At 44.0% G+C, this 20,809-nt stretch overlaps 1 protein-coding gene across 2 annotated transcripts in view; it reads right to left on the reverse strand.

The window, feature by feature from the left end:
- Window positions 1–20,809, reverse strand: part of LOC134344200 (NACHT, LRR and PYD domains-containing protein 3-like) — a 68,095-nt gene that overhangs the window by 17,074 nt on the left and 30,212 nt on the right. For both annotated transcript variants that reach the window (XM_063043606.1, XM_063043607.1), the window contains exons 5-6: window positions 2,297–2,456; window positions 2,137–2,202 (exon numbers count right to left, since the gene is read on the reverse strand). In XM_063043606.1, coding sequence (XP_062899676.1) covers window positions 2,137–2,202; window positions 2,297–2,456 — 226 coding nt within the window. The remainder of the gene's footprint in view (window positions 1–2,136; window positions 2,203–2,296; window positions 2,457–20,809) is intronic.

Genomic DNA, 20,809 nt, shown 5'->3' on the forward strand with positions numbered 1-20,809 from the left:
ATCCTAGACTCACCCACTATAGGAAACATCCTCTCCATCTCCACTCTATCTAGGTCTTTCAATATTCAATAGATTAAAATGAGATTCCCCTCCCCGTTCTTCGAACTCCAGAGAGTACTGGCCCAGAGCCAATTACTCTTCATATGTTAACCCTATCATTCCCAGAAACATTCTCGTGAATCAATTCTGGACACCCCCTAGAGCACATCCTAGATATAGGGCCCAAAACTGCTCAGAGTACTCCAAGTGTGGCCTGACCAATGCCTTATAAAGATTCAACATGACATTCTTGCTTAGGTTTTAACCATATAACCATATAACAATTACAGCATGGAAACAGGCCACCTCGGCCCTTCTAGTCCGTGCCGAACTCTTACTCTCACCTGGTCCCAGCGACCTGCACTCTGCCCATAACCCTCCATTCCTTTCCTGTCCATATAGCTGTGCAATTTAACTTTAAATGACAACATCGAACCTGTTCAACCACTTCTGCTGGAAGCTCGTTCCACACAGCCACCAGTCTGAGTAAAGAAGTTCCCCCTCAAGTTACCCCTAAACCTTTGCCCTTTAACTCTCAACTCATGTCCTCTTGTTTGAATCTCCCCCACTCTCAATGGAAAAAGCCTATCCACGTCAACTCTATCTATCCCCCTCATAATTTTAAATACCTCTATCAAGTCCCCCCTCAACCTTCAACACTCCAAAGAATAAAGACCCAACTTGTTTTGGGTGATAGGGAGGAGTTAAAAGGAGTTTGAAGGAGAAGTAGTATTTCCTATTAGCGGTGGCAAAAGCAAATATGTCCCGATGTTTAAGAGACATTTAGACATGCACTTAAAGTATGCAAGGACCTTTTTATCCATTTGCAGCATTCTATCCATATCTATGTGTTGCATTTAAATGGACAAAAAGATTGACCTGAGTAAAACACACACAAAATGCCAGAAGTCAGCAGGTCAGGGAGCATTTATAGAAGGGAATAAAGGGTCGATGTTTTGGGCCGGGGTACTATGGTACATTTGCCACTTCCATGGATGACATTTCCAAGAAAACTCAAGCTCAAAATTCAAACTAAATTTATTATCAAAATACATGTATGTCACAATATACTACCATTTTCTAGATTCATTTTCTCACAGGCATTCATAGCAAAACAAAGAAATACAATAGAATTAATGAAAAACTACACACAAAGACTGACAAGCAACCAATGTGCAAAAGACAAACTGTAAATATAAATAATCATAAAGAAGTAGATGGACATGATTTGAGAACAAGAGGTCCAAAGTTCTTGGAAGTGAATCTATGCTTTGTGTTCAGTGATCAATTCAGTGTCCATACTGGTTCAGGAGCCTGATGGTTCTGGCAATAATTATTTCTAAACCTGGTGGTGTGGGACCCAAGGCTCCTGTATTCATTCCCTCTACCATAGGGGTACAGTCTCTGTGATGTGTACCATCAACAAAATACTGCACTCACTCATACCATTCCAAATAGCAGCTTCCATACTTGCAACCTCCACCACTAACAGGGAGGAAGACAATAGGCATTTGGAAACATTATCAGCAGTTTTTCTTCAAGTCAAACATCTCTCCCTGAAACAAATATATCAGGTTCTTTCATCACCTTATCATCATTTCTTCTATTCTCTCAAATTCAGGCATCCTATGCCTTCTCAATTTTTATTTCCTACACCCTCCCCCAACTCTCAGCACTACATTAAATCTCATCATGTTTCCACTTTTTTTTTGCAACAGGAACTGGAAATGGTTGTTATATAGACACACACCCCTCCACATGGCCTCACCAATTACCTTCAAGCTTGTACTCCTTCCCATTCCTCCACCTTCTCATCATGGCTTCTTGCCCCGTACTTTCCAGTTCCGAGGAAGGACCCCGACCCAAAACGTTGACTGCTTACCCCCCTCTATAGATTCTGCCTGACCCATGAGTTCCCTCTAGTATTCTGTGCGTGTTACTTTGTGTTTCCAGCATTGGCAGAACCTCATGTTTAACATTTACCAGGACTGCACCAATATGGGAACTACACACTAACATCACTTATGTATTAAGGATGGACCATAACATACAATGATATTTACATTATTAAAAATGAAAATGTAATTTCTCACTTGCCTTTTAGTTCACTGGGAACCCCAGCAAAGCCCCGGAAGTTTTTCAAATAATCATCAGGATTCGTACCTGTTTATATCAGTCAGATTGTTATGAATTATGATTTGTGTAATATTGTGGTAAAACATGGAAAGTTTGAATTTAACATGTGACTTTCCCTTACCAAATTCTTGTATTTCTTTCAGAATTGTCTCCAATTTTGGTAATCCAGTTGTTTTCAGAAATGCCTCCCACATTACCCTTCGTGCAGCAGAACCTTTCTCCATCACGAGAGTTAGAAGTAGTTTGGAACTGTGGGTCTGATTGTTGTGCTCCACCAGTAGCTGTGAATAATCAAAATGAACAGATCAGAGTGAAAGAAAAACACAGGGAATGGACCGACTCAGTGACCCAATCAAGTTTGCCATCTCACTGTACATATATATAACCAAATGAAACGATGATCCTCCGGGCCACAGTAAACGTAAACACAAACAAACATACACACACACACAAAACAATATATTACCACAAAAAAGGTAATAAATATAATTCAAAACGCATGTAGTGTGCAGCACTGGTAAACAGTTGCCTGTCAGTGGTGGCGGGGTATTCAGGGTGTGTGTGTGGCTGTGGATTTCCAGCACCTGCAGATTTTCTTGTCTTTATTCATTGGTCTCACAGTTTGAGGAAGAGGCTATTATCCAGTCTGCAAGTCCCAGCTCTGATGCTACTGTACCTCCATCCTAATGGTAGTGGTGGTAGGGATCCTCAACAAAGCTTCAGGCCCTTCATCTAAAATGTTCCTGGTAAGTATCACAAACCTCTCACAATAAGTATCTGCTGTGTACATACATCTATTGATGCTTCTGGACACATCTTCAGTGATGTTCCTGGAATCATCGGGTGTTTCGGGTCTTTCAACATCATACAACCTCCTACAGGTGACCCAGCCGGGGCTGATCAGACCCCAGCTTGTGTCCAGATGGCTAGCTACTTATGACTCCATAGCTCTCCTCTTTTGAGCCACAGCCATCTTGAGGCCCTCTCGGCCACATTGGTGGTACTGCTGATGGCTCTCCTCTTCCTCTCTCCCTCGATGCCCAAAATGCTGAAGGCTCTAACTAAAGAACGGGCTACAAATCCCCTACAACCAACCGCAACTGGGAGACACCTCGCTCTCTATCCAGCCTGCTGACAGTTGCTGACCAGTCCTGCGTACTTGGAGAGCTTCCTTTCAAAGGCCTCCTCCAAGCTATCTTCCCATGGGACTGTCAGTTCCAGCAGCACCACTTGCTTGGTAGACTCAGACACCAGGACAATGTCTGGTCGCAGGGTGGTGCCTGCGATATGGTTGGGGAACTTCAGCTGCCCTTCGAGGTCCACCAACAGCTGCCAGTCCCTCGCAGAGGTCAGAATGCCTGCAGATGTCCTTTTGGCAGGTATTGGCTGCTCCCCAGCTCTGACAAAGGCAATGGTCTGCTTGGAGGGTCGGGACCGCTTCGCCCACTCAACTCCTGCACTGACGGCTTCGGCGATGGTCTTCAGGACCTGATCATGCCTCCACCTGTACGGTCCCTCACCAAGTGCCCTTGCACAGCCGCTGAGGATGTGCTCCAGGGTTCCTCGCTTGGAGCACAGTGGGCACGCAGATGACTCTGCCTTGCCCAATGTGTGCAGGCTTGATGGGCTTGGAAGCACATCGTACACGGCCTGGATGAGAAATTGGATGCGGTGTGGTTCGGCTTTCCAGAGATCAGCCCAGGTCACTTTCCTCTCAACCGCATTCTCCCATCTTGTCCAAGCTCCCCGTTGCTTCATTCCCACCGCCTTGCAGGGTCTCACCTCCTCCTGAACTAGACAACGCCTTTCCTTCCCTCTGGTGTCCATTTGGGGAGTTGGAAAGGATCCTAGCCCAGTTCGGCCTCGTGTGACCACTCCCACCAGCCTCCTGTGACGCAGCCTCGCCTCTGCCTCCTGAACAGCTTCTTCTGCCCTCCACTTCCTGCCAGTACTTACTTGGATCCCTGCTCTAGCCACCTTTGGGTCACTTGAGTCCCTATACTGTAGCACTTCTCTGGCTCTTGTTACCTTAAATTCTTCCTCCAAGGATTTGAAGGACAGTTGCAGTTTGTTGTGGTGTCCACAGAGTGCAATGCTGCTCAGGCTCTTTAGCAGCCCCAGCCATCTCCTGAGGTGGTTGCTAACCCTCCTCTCTAAGGTTTCAACTGTCGAGATCGGAACTGCATAGACGAGGAGGGGCCACAGGATTCTGGGAAGAATGCCATGCTGATACACCCAGGCTTTAAACTTCCCAGGTAGGCCAGACTTGTCCACAGATTTCAGCCAGCCATCCAATTCGGTGCAGGTTGCCTGAATGGATGTTGTGTCCCTTAAAGAGCTGTCAAAAACTTTGCCTAAGCTCTTGACTGGCTTTTCTGTGATGGTTGGGATGGCTGTGCCTGCGATGCTGAACTGGAACTTGTTCTCCACCTTCCCTTTCCTCAGCACCATCGATCTTGATTTGGCAGGTTTGAAACGCATCTGGGCCCACTCCACCAGCTTTTCGAGCCCTTGCAGAATCCTCCGGCAGCCTGGGACTGATTCTGTGGTGACTGTGAGGTCATCCATGAATGCCCTGATAGGTGGTTGCCACTGAGCGGAATTCATTCTGGGCCCTCTGCACTCTGGTTCAGCAGACTTAGTGAGCATGTTCATGGCTAGGGAGAACAATGTCACTGAGATAAGGAAGAATTTTTTTTAAAACAGACTGGATATTCTCGGAAGACTGGCTGCCCAATCAGCTTACAGCCAATTCAGGCTTTTAGTAATATTAAGTGATAGTGATCACCATGTCTTAGAGAAAGGCCTAATTGGGATGTGGAAAACACTTTAGACGAGTGAGAAGGGGAGAAGAATTTTTTTTTAAAAATCATACGAGTAGCCCCAATACACTCAGTGGCCACTTTATTAGGTACACCTGCCTGTTGACCCAAATATCTAATCAGCCAATCACATGGTAGCAACTCAATACCTAAAAGCATGCAGGCATGGTCAAGAGGTTCAGTTGGTGTTCAGACCAAATATCGCAAAAGGGAAGAAATGTGATGCAAGTGACGTTGACTGCAGAATAATTGTTGGTGTGCCATGGTGGTTTCAGATCATCTCAGAAACTGCTGACCTCTCAGGATTTGCACACACAGTCTCAAGTTTACAGAAAATGATGCAAAAACTAAAAACTTGTTCTGTTGATGAAAAGATCAGATTGGTTCTTGCTGACAGGAAGGCGAAAGTACTCAAATAACCATGCATTACAACAGTGGTGTGAGTACAGAAGAACAGCTCTGAAAATACAACACGTTGAACCATAAAGTGGATGGGCTACAGCAGCAGAAGACCATGAACATACACTCAGTAGCCACTTTATTAGGGCGAGCATTGTGTAAACAGAAAATAGCAAAATGTAGCATAGCTAAAGTGAGGGGTATAGGGGTATACTAAGAAAGGAACAAATAAACCTATAACTGGATACTAGTTAGATGATCAACCACACAGTGGAAGGATACTCTTTTAACAATAAATCCACCCATCTATAGAGTTACACGTGTCCATACCAACAAGTAACACATATCATACCAAGAGTGGTAGTAAGGAAAGTGGAAATATCAAACCAGAGCAAACAAGTACCACGAGAAGTTTTCTATGATGACAATGGAGGAAATACAGTGCTGCTAGAAAGTTGGTGAACTTTGTAGAATTTTCTCAATTTCTGCATCAATATGACCTAAAATGTTACGGGATCTTCACTCAAGTCCTAAAACTAGATAAAGAGAACCCAATTAAATAAATAACAGCAATGTTATACATGTTCAATTATTTATGAGAAAAATCATCCAATACTACACGTATTTGTTGGAAAAAGTATTGAACCTTTGCTTTCAGTAACTGGTATGACCCCCCTGAAGCAATAACTTCAACCAAACATTTCTGGTAACAGTTGATCAGTCCTGCACATCGGCTTTGAGGTATTTTAGGCCATTCCTCCTTACAAAACTGCTTCAGCTGTGGGATGTTGGTGGGCTTCCTTGCATGAACTGCTTGGTTCAGGTCCTTCCACAAGAGTTTTATAGGATTAAGGTCAGGACTTTGACTCAAAGTCATTCCAAAACACAAATTTTCTTCTTTTCAACCCATTCTGATGTTGATTTACTGTTGTCTTTCGGATCATTGTCTTGTTGCATTATCCAATTTCCATTAAATTTCAGGTGATAGACTGCTACCCTGACATTCTCCTATAAGATGTCTTGATACAATTTTGAATTCATTGTTCCCTCAATGATTGCAAGCTGTCCAGGCCCTGAGGCAGCAAAGCCGTCCCAAACCATGATGCTCCACCATGCTACACAGTTGGAATGAGGTTTTGCTAATGGTGTGCAGTGCCCTTTTCCCTCCAATGTGCATTTCTGACAAAAATTTCAACTTTTGTCTCATCTGTCTACAAAACGTTGTCTCCAAAGCATTGTAGAACATCCATGTGGTCTTTTGCAAACTTGAGATGTGCAACAATGTTTTTTTTTGGAGAGCAGTGGTGTCTTGTCATCTTCAGAAGTTTTCTGATGACTCTGCCATAGTTGATGCATCAGCAAGGGAGATGAGGCTGAGTACAGGGAAACTTTGTCACATGATGTGAGCAGATTTATCTGCAGCTTAATGTGAAAAAGACTAAGGAGCTGGTGGTAGACCTGAGGAGAGCTAAGGTACCAGTGACCCCTGTTTCCATCCAGGAGGTCAGTGTGGACATGGTGGAGGATTACAAATACCTGGGGATATGAATCGACAATAAACTGGACTGGTCAAAGAACACTGAGGCTGTCTACAAGAGGGGTCAGAGCCGTCTCTATTTCCTGAGGAGACAGAGGTCCTTTAACATCTGCCGGACTATGCTGAGGATGTTCTACGAGTCTGTGGTGGCCAGTGCTACCATGTTTGCTGTTTTGTGCTGGGGCAGCAGGCTGAGGGTAGCAGACACCAACAGAATCAACAAACTCATTCGTAAGGCCAGTGATGTTGTGGGGATGGAACTGGACTTTCTTACGGCGGTGTCTGAAAAGAGGATGCTGTCTAAGTTGCATGCCATCTTGGTCAATGTCTCTCATCCACTACATAATGTACTGGGTAGGCACAGGAGTACATTCAGTCAGAGACTCATTCCACTGAGATGCAACACAGAGCGTCATAGGAAGTCATTCCTGCCTGCGGCCATCAAACTTTACAACTCCTCCCTTGGAGGGTCAGACACCCAGAACCGATAGGCTGGTCCTGGACTAATTTCCTGGCATAATTTACATATTACTATCTAACTATTTATGGTTTTATTACTATTTATTATTTATGGTGCAACTGTAATGAAAACCAATTTCCCCCGGGATCAATAAAGTATGACTATGACTGTGACTATGACTACCATTCTTGTTCAGTGTTTTTCTTACAGTGGTCACATGAATACAGACTTCAGCAAGTTCTAGAGATTTCTGCAGGTCTTTTGCTGTACCCTTGGATTCTTTTTCACCTCCTTCAGCATCATACATTGTGCGTTTGGTGTGATCTTTGCAGGATGCCCATTCCAGGACCCCAAGAAAGGGAGTTTGTGGAATGCCTCAGAGATGGATTCTTAGAGCAGCTCGTATTAGAGCCTACCAGGGAGAAGGCAATTCTGGATTTAGTGTTGTGTAATGAGCCAGATTTGATAAGGAAACTCGAGGTAAAGAAGCCATTAGGAGGTAGTGACCATAATATGATAAGTTTTAATCTACAATTTGAGAGGGAGAAGGGAAGATCGAAAGTGTCAGTATTACAGTTGAACAAAGGGGACTATGGACCCATGAGGGAGCAGCTGGCCAAAGTTGACTGGAAAGATACCCTAGCAGGGATGACAGTGGAACAACAATGGCAGGTATTTCTGGGAATAATACAGAAGATGCAAGATCAGTTCATTCCAAAGAGGAAGGAAGATTCTAAGGGGAGTAAGGGGGGACCGTGGATGACAAGGGAAGTCAAGGACAGTATAAAAACAAAAGAGAGGAAGTATAACATAGCAAGGATGAGCCAGAAGCCAGAGGATTGGGAGACTTTTAAGGAGCAACAGAAGATAACTAAAAAGGCAATACGGGGGGGGAAAAGATGAGGTACAAAGGTAAGCTAGCCAAGAATATAGAGGATAGTAAAAGCTTCTTTAGGTATGTGAAGAGGAAAAATTTAGTTAAGACCAAAGTTGGGCCCTTGAGACAGAAATAGGTGAAATTATTATGGGGAACAGGGAAATGGCAGACGAGCTGAACAGGTACTTTGGATCTGTCTTCACTAGGGAAGACACAAACAATCTCTGAGATGTAATAGTGGCCAGGGGACCTAGGGTAACAGAGGAACTGAAGGAAATTCACATCAGGCAAAAAATGGTGTTGGGTAAACTGATGGGATTGAAGGCTGATAAATCCCCAGGGCCTGATGGTCTGCATCCCAGGGTACTTAAGGAGGTGGCTGTAGAAATCGTGGACGCATTGGTAATCATTTTCCAATGTTCTATAGATTCAGGGTCAGTTCCTGCGGATTGGAGGGGAGCTAATGTTATCCCACTTTTTAAGAAAGGAGGGAGAGAGAAAACAGGCAATTATAGATGAGTTAGTCTGACATCAGTGGTGGGGAAGATGCTGGAATTATTTATAAAAGATGGAATAGCAGCATATTTGGATAGCAGTGGCAGGATAGGTCCAAGTCAGCATGGACTTATGAAGGGGAAATCATGCTTGACTAATCTTCTGGAATTTTTTGAGAATGTAACTATGAAAATGGACATGGGAAAGCCAGTGAATGTAGTGTATTTGGACTTTCAGAAAGCCTTTGATAAGGTCCCACATAGGAGGTTAGTGTGGAAAATTAGTGCAAATGGTATTGGGGGCAGGGTACTGACATGGATAGAAAATTGGTTGGCAGACAGGAAACAGATAGTAGGGATTAATGGGTCCTTTTCAAAGTGGCAGGCAGTGACTAGTGGGGTACCGCAAGGCTCGGTGCTGGGACCGCAGCTATTTACAATATACATTAATGATTTAGATGAAGGGATTAAAAGTAACATTAGCAAATTTACAGATGACACAAAGCTGAGTGGCAATATGGAATGTGAGGAGGATGTTATGAGAATGCAGGGTGACTTGGACAGGTTGGGTGAGTGGGCAGATGCATGGCAGATGCAGTTTAATGTGGATAAATGTGAGGTTATCCACTTTGGTGGCAAGAACAGGTAGGTAAATTACTATCTGAATGGTGTCAAGTTAGGAAAAGGGGAAGTACAACAAGATCTAGGTATCCTTGATCATCAGTCACTGAAAGTAAGCATGCAGGTATAGCAGGCAGTGAAGAAGGCTAATGGCATGCTGGCCTTCATAACAAGGAGAGTTGAGTATAGGAGCAAAGAGGTCCTTCTGCAGTTGTACAGGGCCACACCTGGAATATTGTGTACAGTTTTGATCTCCAAATTTGAGGAATAACATTCTAGCTATTGAGGGAGTGCAGCATAGGTTCACGCGGGTAATTCTCTGGATGGTGGGACTGTCTTGCGTTGAAAGATTGGAGTGACTGGGGTTGTATACACTGGAATTTAGAAGGATGAGAGGGGATCTGATTGAAACGTATGAGATTATTAAGGGATTGGACACACTAGAGGCAGGAAACATGTTCCCGATGTTGGGGGAGTCCAGAACCAGAGGCCACAGTTTACGAATAAGGGGTAGACAATTCAGAACGGAGTTGAGGAAAGATTTTTTCACACAGTGGGTTGTGGTTCTGTGGAATGCTCTGCCTCAGAAGGCAGTGGAGGCCAATTCTCTGGATTCTTTCAAGAAAGAGTTAGATAGAGCTCTTAAAGCTAGCGGAGTGAAGGGATATGGGGAGCAGGCAGGAAAAGGGTACTGATAGTGGATGATCAGCCATGATCACAGTGAATGGTGGTGCTGGCTCGAAGGGCTGAATGGCCTACTCCTGCACTTGTTGTCTGTTGTCTATTGTCCTAGGGAGATTTGCAACAGAACTGAATTTCCTCCATTTGTAGTTAATTTCTCTTGGATGAACACTCAGGTCTTTAGAAATGCTTTTGTAGCCTTTTCCAGCTTCATGCATCTCTACAATTCCTCTTCTAAGAACCTCTGGAAGTTGTTTTGATCGAGGCATGGTGCACATAAACAGATCTTTCTTGAGAAGAGCAGGCTCTGTCAGTAACTTGACTATGTGTTTTTTTTAATATAGGGCAGGGCACATCTACAACCCACACCTCCAATCTCACTTCATTGATGGGATCACCTGACTCCAAGTAGCTTTTGTCGAAGGCATTACCCCAGAGGTTCACATACTTTTTCCCCAACAAATACATGTAATATTGTATCATTTTTCTCAATACATAAATGAACAAATACAATGTTTTATGTTATTTATTTAATTGGATTCTTCTTATCTAGCTTTAGGACATGCATGAAGATCTGATCACATTTTAAGTCATATTTATGCAGAAATAGAGAAAATTCTAGAGGGTTCATAAACTTGCTTGCACCACTATAAATCCAATCAAAACCAGATCAGTAATCTGTACAAAAGCTGATTTCACCAGCAGTAATACTGTACAGCAATAAAACGAACTTCAGCCTAACTCCTTAAAAAGCAGGCAAATGCTTTTTAAACGTTGTAACTGTGCCGGCCTCTGCAAGGTCGTTCCACGTACCCACCAAACTGTGTGGAAATGTTGCTGGTCAATTCCATTAACAAATTTCGTTTCAGTTTAGGAAAAGAGAAGGAAGCAGTAACAAAAAAAGAAAGGAACTTTTGATGGCTCTGGACCTGTACTCAGTAGAGATTAGAAGAATGGTGCTGGGGGTGGGGGATCTCTTGAAACCTATCAAATATTGAAAGGTTAGGCAGAGTGAATGTGGAGAGGATGTTTCCTGTAGCGGGTGGGGGTTGGGGGTACAGGGCCAGTGCCACAGGGTCAGAATACACGAATGTCCTGTTAGAAAAGTGGATGTTCTTTAACCAGAGGATGGTAAACCTATGAAATTTATTGGCTATATTTAAAGTAGATGTTGATTGGTTCTTGATTCGTAAAAGCAAAGATTACAGGAAGGAGGCAGGAGAACGGGGCTGAGAGGATAATCAATCCTTCTCAAGTGAGGGCCGATGGAATGGCGGAGCAGGCTCAATGGGCCAAATGGCCAGATTCTGCTATGCCTTATGGTCTTGTAGTTTTAGACTTGCATAACAATTCAACCTATCCAAGCCTCTTGAGATTTTATATTGCTCCAAGAAAAAAAACCTAATCCCTCCTTAAACTCAAGCCCTCCATTTGCAGTTGTCCAAGTGTGGTGTCACCAACATCTTGTACAATTGTAAGATGACAATTCAGCTCTCAATGCCCTGAACGAACATGAGAATGTAAGAAATAGGAGGAGTCAGCCACCTGGACTGGTCTATTTATCTGCTTTATCCCCGTAATCCTTCCTTCACTTTCTATTCAAATATCTACCAAGCTGTGTCTTTAAATATATTTAATGAGGCAGCCTCTACTGCTTGCCTGGGCAGAAAATTCCAGATTCACCACTCTGGGAAAAGAGGTTCCTCCTCATCTCCATTCTCCGTCTACTCCCCAAAATCTTGAGGCTATGTCTCCTAATTCTTGTGTGACCTACCAGTTGGAACAACTTTCCTCCTTCTATCTTGGCTACCCATTGCATTGTTTTATATATGTCTATAACTCTTTGTAGACTGTGGGTTTGTGAAGAGGTGTAGAAAAATCCAAGAGTCTGTCTCACTGTTCCTCAACAAGCAACAATGTGACTGAGGATGCTCCGATCTATCAGCTCTTCCCGAGGACAAACAAGGAGACGAATATCAAGTACTGCTGGCACATCCTCAGCTTGTGGAAAGATGTCCTCTGGATTGCTCAAAAGTTGTTGGTCTGCCAGCACAGCTAGATGACCCTAGAGGAATGCTGCTGGCCTGCGCACTCCAGGCTGAAGGAGTACGTGCCAAGGGACTACTGAAGCTTCTTGCAGCCACCGCAATGGCCCAGTGGAGAAGACAGCATAGAGGTTTTCTGCTTCTATGCAGGGAAGGGGCAGGTTGGGTAAGAAAGCTTAATTATTGTACTACTGTACCACTAATGGTGATGAGTGGCAGCAGCTTAACTGATGTGCAGGAATGTAATAGAACAGTACTGAAAGCATTGATTATAAATGTAGAGATTGAGCAGGTTTTGCAATGTTTATTGTTGTAAGTATTTTTTATTAATAAAGTTAGTGATAGAGAGGGCATAAAGAAACCTTTGGCACATTGGCCTTCATACATCAAAGCATTGAGTACAGAAGTTGGGATAATCTGTTGAAGTTGTATAGACATCAGTGAGGTTTAATTTGCAGCATTAGTGTAGTTATGATCACCTACCTACAGGAAAGATGTCAATAAGATTGAAAGAGTTCAGAGAAAATTTACAAGGATGCTGCCAGGACTTAAGGACCTGAATTAAAGGGAAAGATTGAATACACTGGGACTTTATCCCCAAGAATAGAGGAGAATGAGGAGAGATTGAAAGAGGTATATAAAATTGGCAGTGGGGGGGGTATAGATAAGGCTTTTTCCATTGAGTTTGGGTGAGACCAGAACTAGAGACCATGGGTTAAGGGTGAAAGCTGAATGCTTAAATATGAGAGTGAAACAAGCTGCTAGGGGAAGTGGTGGATACTTGCTCAGTTTCAATATTTAAGAGAAGTTTGGAAAGGTATATGGGTGGGAGGAGAATGGAAGGCTATGGTCCAGGTTAAGATTGATGGGACTTGGCCTATTACCAGTTTGCCAAAGACTGGACGGGCCAAATAGCCTTTTTCTGTGCTATAGTGCTCCATGACATTATAATAAACAAGCACATAATACTAAGAATGAGTTGTAGACACGTTGAAAGTGAGCCCATAGCTTATGGCATGAGTTCTAAGTTGAGGTGAGTGAAGTGGTTCACCATCTACCCTATCTACCCGTAAATTGAGGAGCCTGATAGTTGTAGGGTAATAACTGTTTCTGAGGGCAGAGCTTAAGGATGATGGTGCCTAATGGCAACTCCTTTGCTTGCACCTTTGGAAACAGCTCTATTACTATCTTTATTCTCTATTTTTCCTTTTTAGGGTTCTTTTGAAAACCCTGACCTGGAGTTACACACTGACTTAGGTTCTTTGCAGAAATGGGACCTGCTCTCAGAGCCTCACGACCGGCCGCTTTTCAATATGCCAAGGGTGCGGGCTGAAACACTAGCACGCCTTCAGGGCGACAAATTTTCGTGGCTCTGGAGATGGGCTGATTCGAGGCTGATGTTGCCGCCTGATATGTTGTGGGAGTACACAGAAGATCGAGAGCAGTGAACTGGCTGCTGGCTCTGTGCACAGAGCTCGGAAAAAGCGATGCAACAGATTTCTAACACTATAAATCAGAGTGTTGTTTTGTGTCTCCCCTCTCGCTATGAAACGGGAACACCTTTTTTCCACTTATTCAGGAGAGAGAGAGAGCCTGTGGTATGTCGAATTACCAGGTGTACGAGTAGTCTTTGGGGTGCTGCAAGTCTGTGTCTTCATTGATGCTTTGCTGCAGGCTTGAGTGCTCAGTGGAGGGTGCTGGTGGGGGAGGGGGATCGTCGCTTTGCTACTGCTTATGCATGGAAGGGGGGAGCTGGGGGGGCTTTGGGGTTCTAACATTTAACTGTCATTGATTCTTTGGGGCACTCCTCTGTTTTTGTGAATGTTTGCGAAGAAGAAGAATTTCAGGAAGTATATTGTATACATTTATCTAATATTAAATGTACCTTTGAAACCTATTGAACCTGCTGGTGTGGAACCTGAGGCTCCTGTACCTTGCTTCCCGATGGCAGCAGTGAGAACAGAACATGGTCTGGATGGAGGAGGTCCTTGATGATGGATGCTTCTTTCTTTTGGCAGCGCTCCTTATTGATATGCTCAATGGAGGTGCTGTTTTTTTGTCCCCCTGTGATGGACTTGGCTGTATTCACCATGTTTTGTAGGCAAATATAAATGTTAATCTGAGGTTCAGACGCTGCCACCTCACCCTATCCACAATTGACTGCAGAAAGGACTATTCTCATGTAAATTCAGATGGGCTGTACCATCAGCCCAGGGTCTGAACAACCTGATGGGAGTGGTGGTCGAGGCAAATACATTAGGGACATTTGAAAGACTCATCGATAGGCAAAATCAGATGAGAGCAAAATCGATGGCTATGTGGAGGGAACAGTTAAGATTGATGTCACAGTAGGTCAATTGATTGGCTTACAACATTGTGGGCCGAAGGACCTGTCAGTACTGTTAGATGTTCTAAATTTATGTTAGTGGTTAGATCCTGGAGTTAACAAGTTGCCACAACCAAAAATTAGTTGCTTTACTCAAAATCTTGGACCATAAACCCACAAGACATAGGAGCAAAATTAGGCCAATTGGCCCATCGAGTCTGCTACACCATTCAACCATGGCTGATCCTTTTTTCCCTCAGCCCCACTCGCCAGCCTTCTCCCTGTAATCTCTGATGTTGTGGCCAATCTAGAACCTATCAATCTCCATCTGGAATACACGCAATGACCTGGCCTCCACAGCTGCGTGTGGTAATAAATTCCACAAATTCACCATCCTTTGGCTAAATGGATGCCCCTCTATCCTGAGGCTGTGCTCTCTTGTCCTCGACTCCCTCTTTCTCTTCACCATTTACACCTCGGACTTCGACTACTGCACAAAGTCTTGTCATCTTCAGAAGTTTCTGATGACTCTGCCATAGTTGGATGCATCAGCAAGGGAGATGAGGCTGAGTACAGGGCTACGTTAGGAAACTTTGTGACATGGTGTGAGCAGAATTATCTGCAGCTTAATGTGAAAAAGACTAAGGAGCTGGTGGTAGACCTGAGGAGAGCTAAGGTACCGGTGATCCCTGTTTCCATCCAGGGGGTCAGTGTGGACATGATGGAGGATTACAAATACCTGGGGATATGAATCGACAATAAACTGGACTGGTCAAAGAACACTGAGGCTGCCTACAAGAGGGGTCAGAGCCGTCTCTATTTCCTGAAGAGACAGAGGTCCTTTAACATCTGCCGGACGATGCTGAGGATGTTCTACGAGTCTGTGATGGCCAGTGCTATCATGTTTGCTGTTGTGTGCTGGGACAGCAGGCTGCGGGTAGCAGACACCAACAGAATCAACAATCTCATTCGTAAGGCCAGTGACATTGTGGGGATGGAACTGAACTCTCTGACGGTGGTGTCTGAAAAGAGGATGCTGTTCAAGTTGCATGACATCTTGGACAATATCTCCCATCCACTACATAATGTACTGGGTGGGCACAGGAGTACATTCAGCCAGAGACTCATTCCACTGAGATGCAACACAGAGCGTCATAGGAAGTCATTCCTGCCTGTGGCCATCACACTTTACAACTCTTCCCTTGGAGGGTCAGACACCCTAAGCCAATAGGCAGGTCCTGGACTTATTTCCTGGCATTATTTACATATTACTATTTAACTATTCATGGTTTTATTACTATTTTTTATTTATGGTGCAATTGTAACGAAAACCAATTTCCCCCGGGATCAATAAAGTATGACTATGACTCACCACGGGAAACATAACTTCCACATCTACTCTGTCTAGGCTTTTCCATATTCAAAAGGTTTCAATGAGATCCCCTCTCATCCTTCTAAATACCAGTGTGTACAGACCCAGACGTATCAAACGTTCCTCGTATGATAAACCTTTCACTCCAAAATCATCCTAGTGAACCCCCTCTGAACCCTCTCCAATGCCAGCACATCTTTTCTCAGATAAGGAGCCACATCACCCACTCGGCCGACCTTCCTATCCCTCCAATACAATGTGTAAGCTTGGACATTCAGCTCATAAGAATGTAAGAAATCAGAGGAGTAGACCATCTGGCCCGTTGAGCCTGTGCCGCCATTCAACAAGGTCACGGCTGACCTGGCTATGGACTCATCTCTACCTGCCCCTTCCCCATAACCCTTAATTCCTCTACTATGCAAAAATCTACCCAACCTTGTCTGAAATATATTTACTGAGGTAGCCTTCACTGCTTTATTGGGCAGAGAATTCCACAGATTCACCACCCTCTGGGAAAAGGAGTTTCTCATCTCCGTCCTAAATCTGCACCTCTGAATCTTGAGGTTAAGACCCCTAGTTTTAGTCTCACTTATCGGTGGAAATGACTTTCCTGCCTCTATCTTATCTATCCCTTTCATAATTCTACATGTTTCTATAAGATCTCTTCTCCTTCTTCTGAATTCCAGCGAGTGCAGTCCCAGGCGAATCAATCTCTCCTGGTGACAAAGTGTTCCCTCGGACCTTGGAGACTAGTGTTGAAATTGCGGGGGCCCTGGCAGAAATATTTAAAATGTCGCTGTCTACGGGTGAAGTGCCGGAGGATTGGAGAGTGGCTCATGTTGTTCCATTGTTTAAAAAAGGATCGAAAAGTAATCCGGGAAATTATAGGCTGGTGAGTTTAACGTCAGCAGTAGGTAAGTTATTGGACGGAGTACTAAGAGACAGAATCTACAAGCATTTGGATAGACAGGGGCTCATTAGGGAGAGTCAACATGGCTTTGTGCGTGGTAGGTCATGTTTGACCAATCTGTTGGAGTTTTTCGAGGAGGTTACCAGGAAAGTGGATGAAGGGAAGGCAGTGGATATTATCTACATGGACTTCAGTAAGGCCTTTGACAAGGTCCCGCATGGGAGGTTAGTTAGGAAAATTCAGTCACTAGGTATACATGGAGAGGTGGTAAATTGGATTAGACATTGGCTCGATGGAAGAAGCCAGAGAGTGGTGGTAGAGAATTGCTTCTCTGAGTGGAGGCCTGTGACTAGTGGAGTGCCACAGGGATCAGTGCTGGGTCCATTGTTATTTGTCATCTATATCAATGATCTGGATGATAATGTGCTAAATTGGATCAGCAAGTTTGCTGATGATACAAAGATTGGAGGTGTAGTAGACAGTGAGGACGGTTTTCAGAGCCTGCAGAGCGACTTGGACCAGCTGGAAAAATGGGCTGAAAAATGGCAGATGGAGTTTAATACTGACAAGTGTGAGGTATTGCACGTTGGAAGGACAAACCAACGTAGAACATACAGGGTTAATGGTAAGGCACTGAGGAGTGCAGTGGAACAGAGGGATCTGGGAATACAGATACAAAATTCCCTAAAAGTGTCGTCACAGGTAGATAGGGTCGTAAAGAGAGCTTTTGGTACGTTGGCCTTTATTAATCGAAGTATTGAGTATAAGAGCTGGAATGTTATGATGAGGTTGTATAAGGCATTGGTGAGGCCGAATCTGGAGTATTGTGTTCAGTTTTGGTCACCAAATTACAGGAAGGATATAAATAAGGTTGAAAGAGTGCAGAGAAGGTTTACAAGGATGTTGCCGGGACTTGAGAAACTCAGTTACAGAGAAAGGTTGAATAGGTTAGGACTTTATTCCCTGGAGCGTAGAAGGATGAGGGGAGATTTGATAGAGGTATATAAAATTATGATGGGTATAGATAGAGTGAATGCAAGCAGGCTTTTTCCACTGAGGCAAGGGGAGAAAAAAAACCAGAGGACATGGGTTAAGGGTGAGGGGGGAAAAGTTTAAAGGGAACATTCGGGGGGGGCTTCTTCACACAGAGAGTGGTGGGAGTATGGAATGAGCTGCCAGACGAGGTGGTAAATGCGGGTTCTTTTTTAACATTTAAGAATAAATTGGACAGAAACATGGATGGGAGGTGTATGGAGGGATATGGTCCGTGTGCAGGTCAGTGGGACTAGGCAGAAAATGGTTCGGCACAGCCAAGAAGGGCCAAAGGGCCTGTTTCTGTGCTGTAGTTTCTATGGTTCCTTGGTACAGGTGTCCCCAGTTTTTCAAACTTTCGCTTTACAAAACCTCACTGTTACGAAAGACCTATATTAGTTCCCTGTTTTCGATGACAGAAGGTGTTTTCACTGTTACGAAAAAAAGCAGCGCGCGATAAAAAAATCAGCACGCGATAAAAGGCAGCGCGTGCTCCAAGCAGCCACTCTCCCCCGGATTCGGAACAGCATTCTCGCCAGCATTGCTTAAACACATGCCTCTGAGCAGCAGTTAGCAAGATGAGTTCTAAGGTATTGGAAAAGCTTGAAAGAGCTCGAAAGGGTGTTACATTTAGCGTAAAACTAGACATAATTAAGCGTTTTGATCGTGGTGAACGAAGTAAGGACAAAGTGAGTTTGGCTTGTAGAAGCTGACGAATACGATGTTGAAGAAGTTTTGGCATCCCATGACCAAGAAATGATAGATGAAGAGCTGATGCAATTGTAAGAGGAAAGGATAACAATCGAAACTGAATTCATTAGCAGAATGAACGTGAAGCAACTGTGTGAGATTTTCACTGCAATGATAAAGTACGACTTTAATTTTGAAAGGGTACATAGGTTTCGGGGATATTTGCAGGACGGTTTGATTGCTTACAAAGAACTGTATGATAGAAAAATGCGTGTGGCTCAGCAGTCAAGCAAGCCTTCCACATCAGCCACAGCAGACGACGAACCTCGACCTTCGACATCGAGGCAGGCAGTAATAGGAGAAGATGATTTTCTATGAGCTGCCTGCCCTAATGGAAACAGACGATGAGATGACACCCCAGTGTCCCACCACCCCAACCCCCAGGCCGTTGACAGATACCGATTCGCGGAGAATGCAGCGGTAGCCGGGAGGCACGCAGCACACCTTTATGAAAAAAGCCGAAATAAACATGCTAATTAATTAGGTGCCGCCCAACACGTAATTGTTGGCCCAGATCAGAGGCCATGCAATCGGCAATCGCCTATCGTCTCTGATCTGGACTGAGAATTACATGTCGGGCGGCACCTAATTAATTAGCATGTTTATTTCAGCTTTTTTCTTAAAGATGTGCTGTGTGCCTCCCGGCTACCGCTGTACCCCTGCATGCTTCGTGGATCAGTATCGGTTGGCGGCCCGGAGGGTGGGGGCCACTGCACCACCCCAACCTGCGACGACTCAGCCTAACACACCATCATCAGTGTGCCCGGCGCTGTCCCGATTCCAGTAAGTGATACTAAACTGTACATACATTATTTCTATTTTAGATCGGCTGTGTATTTTTACGTGTTATTTGGTACGGTTTGGCAGCTTCATAGCTTAAAGGTTACTGGAGAGAGTGTTTTTACCAACAGCGCATGAGATTTTCTGCCAAGAGTGCTTGTGTGAGATTTTCGCTACGGAGAACAGTGCCGGCAATGATTGTGGAAAAGTATTTCTACTTTATATAGGCTGTGTATTTATCATATCATCCATATCACTATATGTTACTGTTATTTTAGGTTTTATGTGTTATTTGGCATGATTTGGTAGGTTATTTTTGGGTCTGCGAATGCTCACAAACTTTTCCCATATAAATAAATGGTATTATATGGTAATTGCTTCTTCGCTTTATGACATTTCAGCTTACGAACTGTTTCATAGGAATGCTCTACCTTCAGATGGCGAGGGAAACCTGCACTGCAAGAGTAAAAGGACCCTGATGGTAGCCTCCCAACAGTGAGTGGTATGTGGCCACAGATTACAACAGGAAATAAAAAAGGCGTATCAAAAGGGCAATGTTATGATTGTCATGGGAGATTTCAACATGCAGGTTGATTGGGAAAATCAGGTAGGAAATGGATCAAAAGTGAGTTTATTGAATGCCTACGTGATGGCTCTTTAGAGTAGTTTGTTGTTAAGCCTACGAGGGGATCAGCTATACTGGATTGGGTGTTTATTTAATGAACTGGAGGTGATTAAGGAGCTTAAGAGAAGATAACCCTGAGGAGCCAGTGATCACAATATGATTAACTTGAAATTTGAAAGGGAGGAAGTTAAGTCTGATGTAGCAGTATCTCAGTAGAGTAAGGGAAATTACAGTGCTGGCCAAAGTAAATTGGAAGGAGCTGCTGGCAGGGATGTCAGCAGAGCAGCAAATGCGTGACTTCTGTGAAAAATGAGGAAGGTGCAGGATAGATGTATTCCAAAAACAAAAAAATACTCAAACGGCAAAATAATACAACCATGGTTGACAAGTGAAGTCAAAGCTAATGTAAAAGCAAAAAAAGAGGGCATACAAGTAAAAATTAGTGGGAAGACAGGATTGGGAAGCTTTTAAAACGCTACAGAGAACAACGAAAAGAAATACGAGGAGGGAAAAGATGAAATATGAAAACATACTAGCAAACAATATCTAAGTAGACAGTAAAAGCTTTTTCAAGTATGCAAAAAATAAAAGAGAGATGAGAGTGGATACAGGACCGCTAGAAAATGAGGCTGGAGAAATAATAACGGGGGACAAGGAGATAGCTGATGAATTTATTGAATATTTTTCTATCAGCCTTCACTGTAGAAGAAACTGGCAGTGTGCCAGATATTGAAGGGTGTGAGGGAAGAGAGTACTCCTGTTTGAGTACTGTTGCGGGGTGGGGGGCAGCCTACCTGGGGGAAGCTACAGTGGCTGCTCCTCTGACATAGAGTCTGGCCCTGTGGCTCAGAAGGGTAGGGAAAGGAAGAGGATGGCAGCAGTGATAGGGGACTCTATAGTTAG

This window comes from Mobula hypostoma, chromosome 3 (genome assembly GCF_963921235.1).
Source record: "Mobula hypostoma chromosome 3, sMobHyp1.1, whole genome shotgun sequence".
Taxonomy (NCBI): Eukaryota; Metazoa; Chordata; class Chondrichthyes; order Myliobatiformes; family Myliobatidae; genus Mobula; species Mobula hypostoma.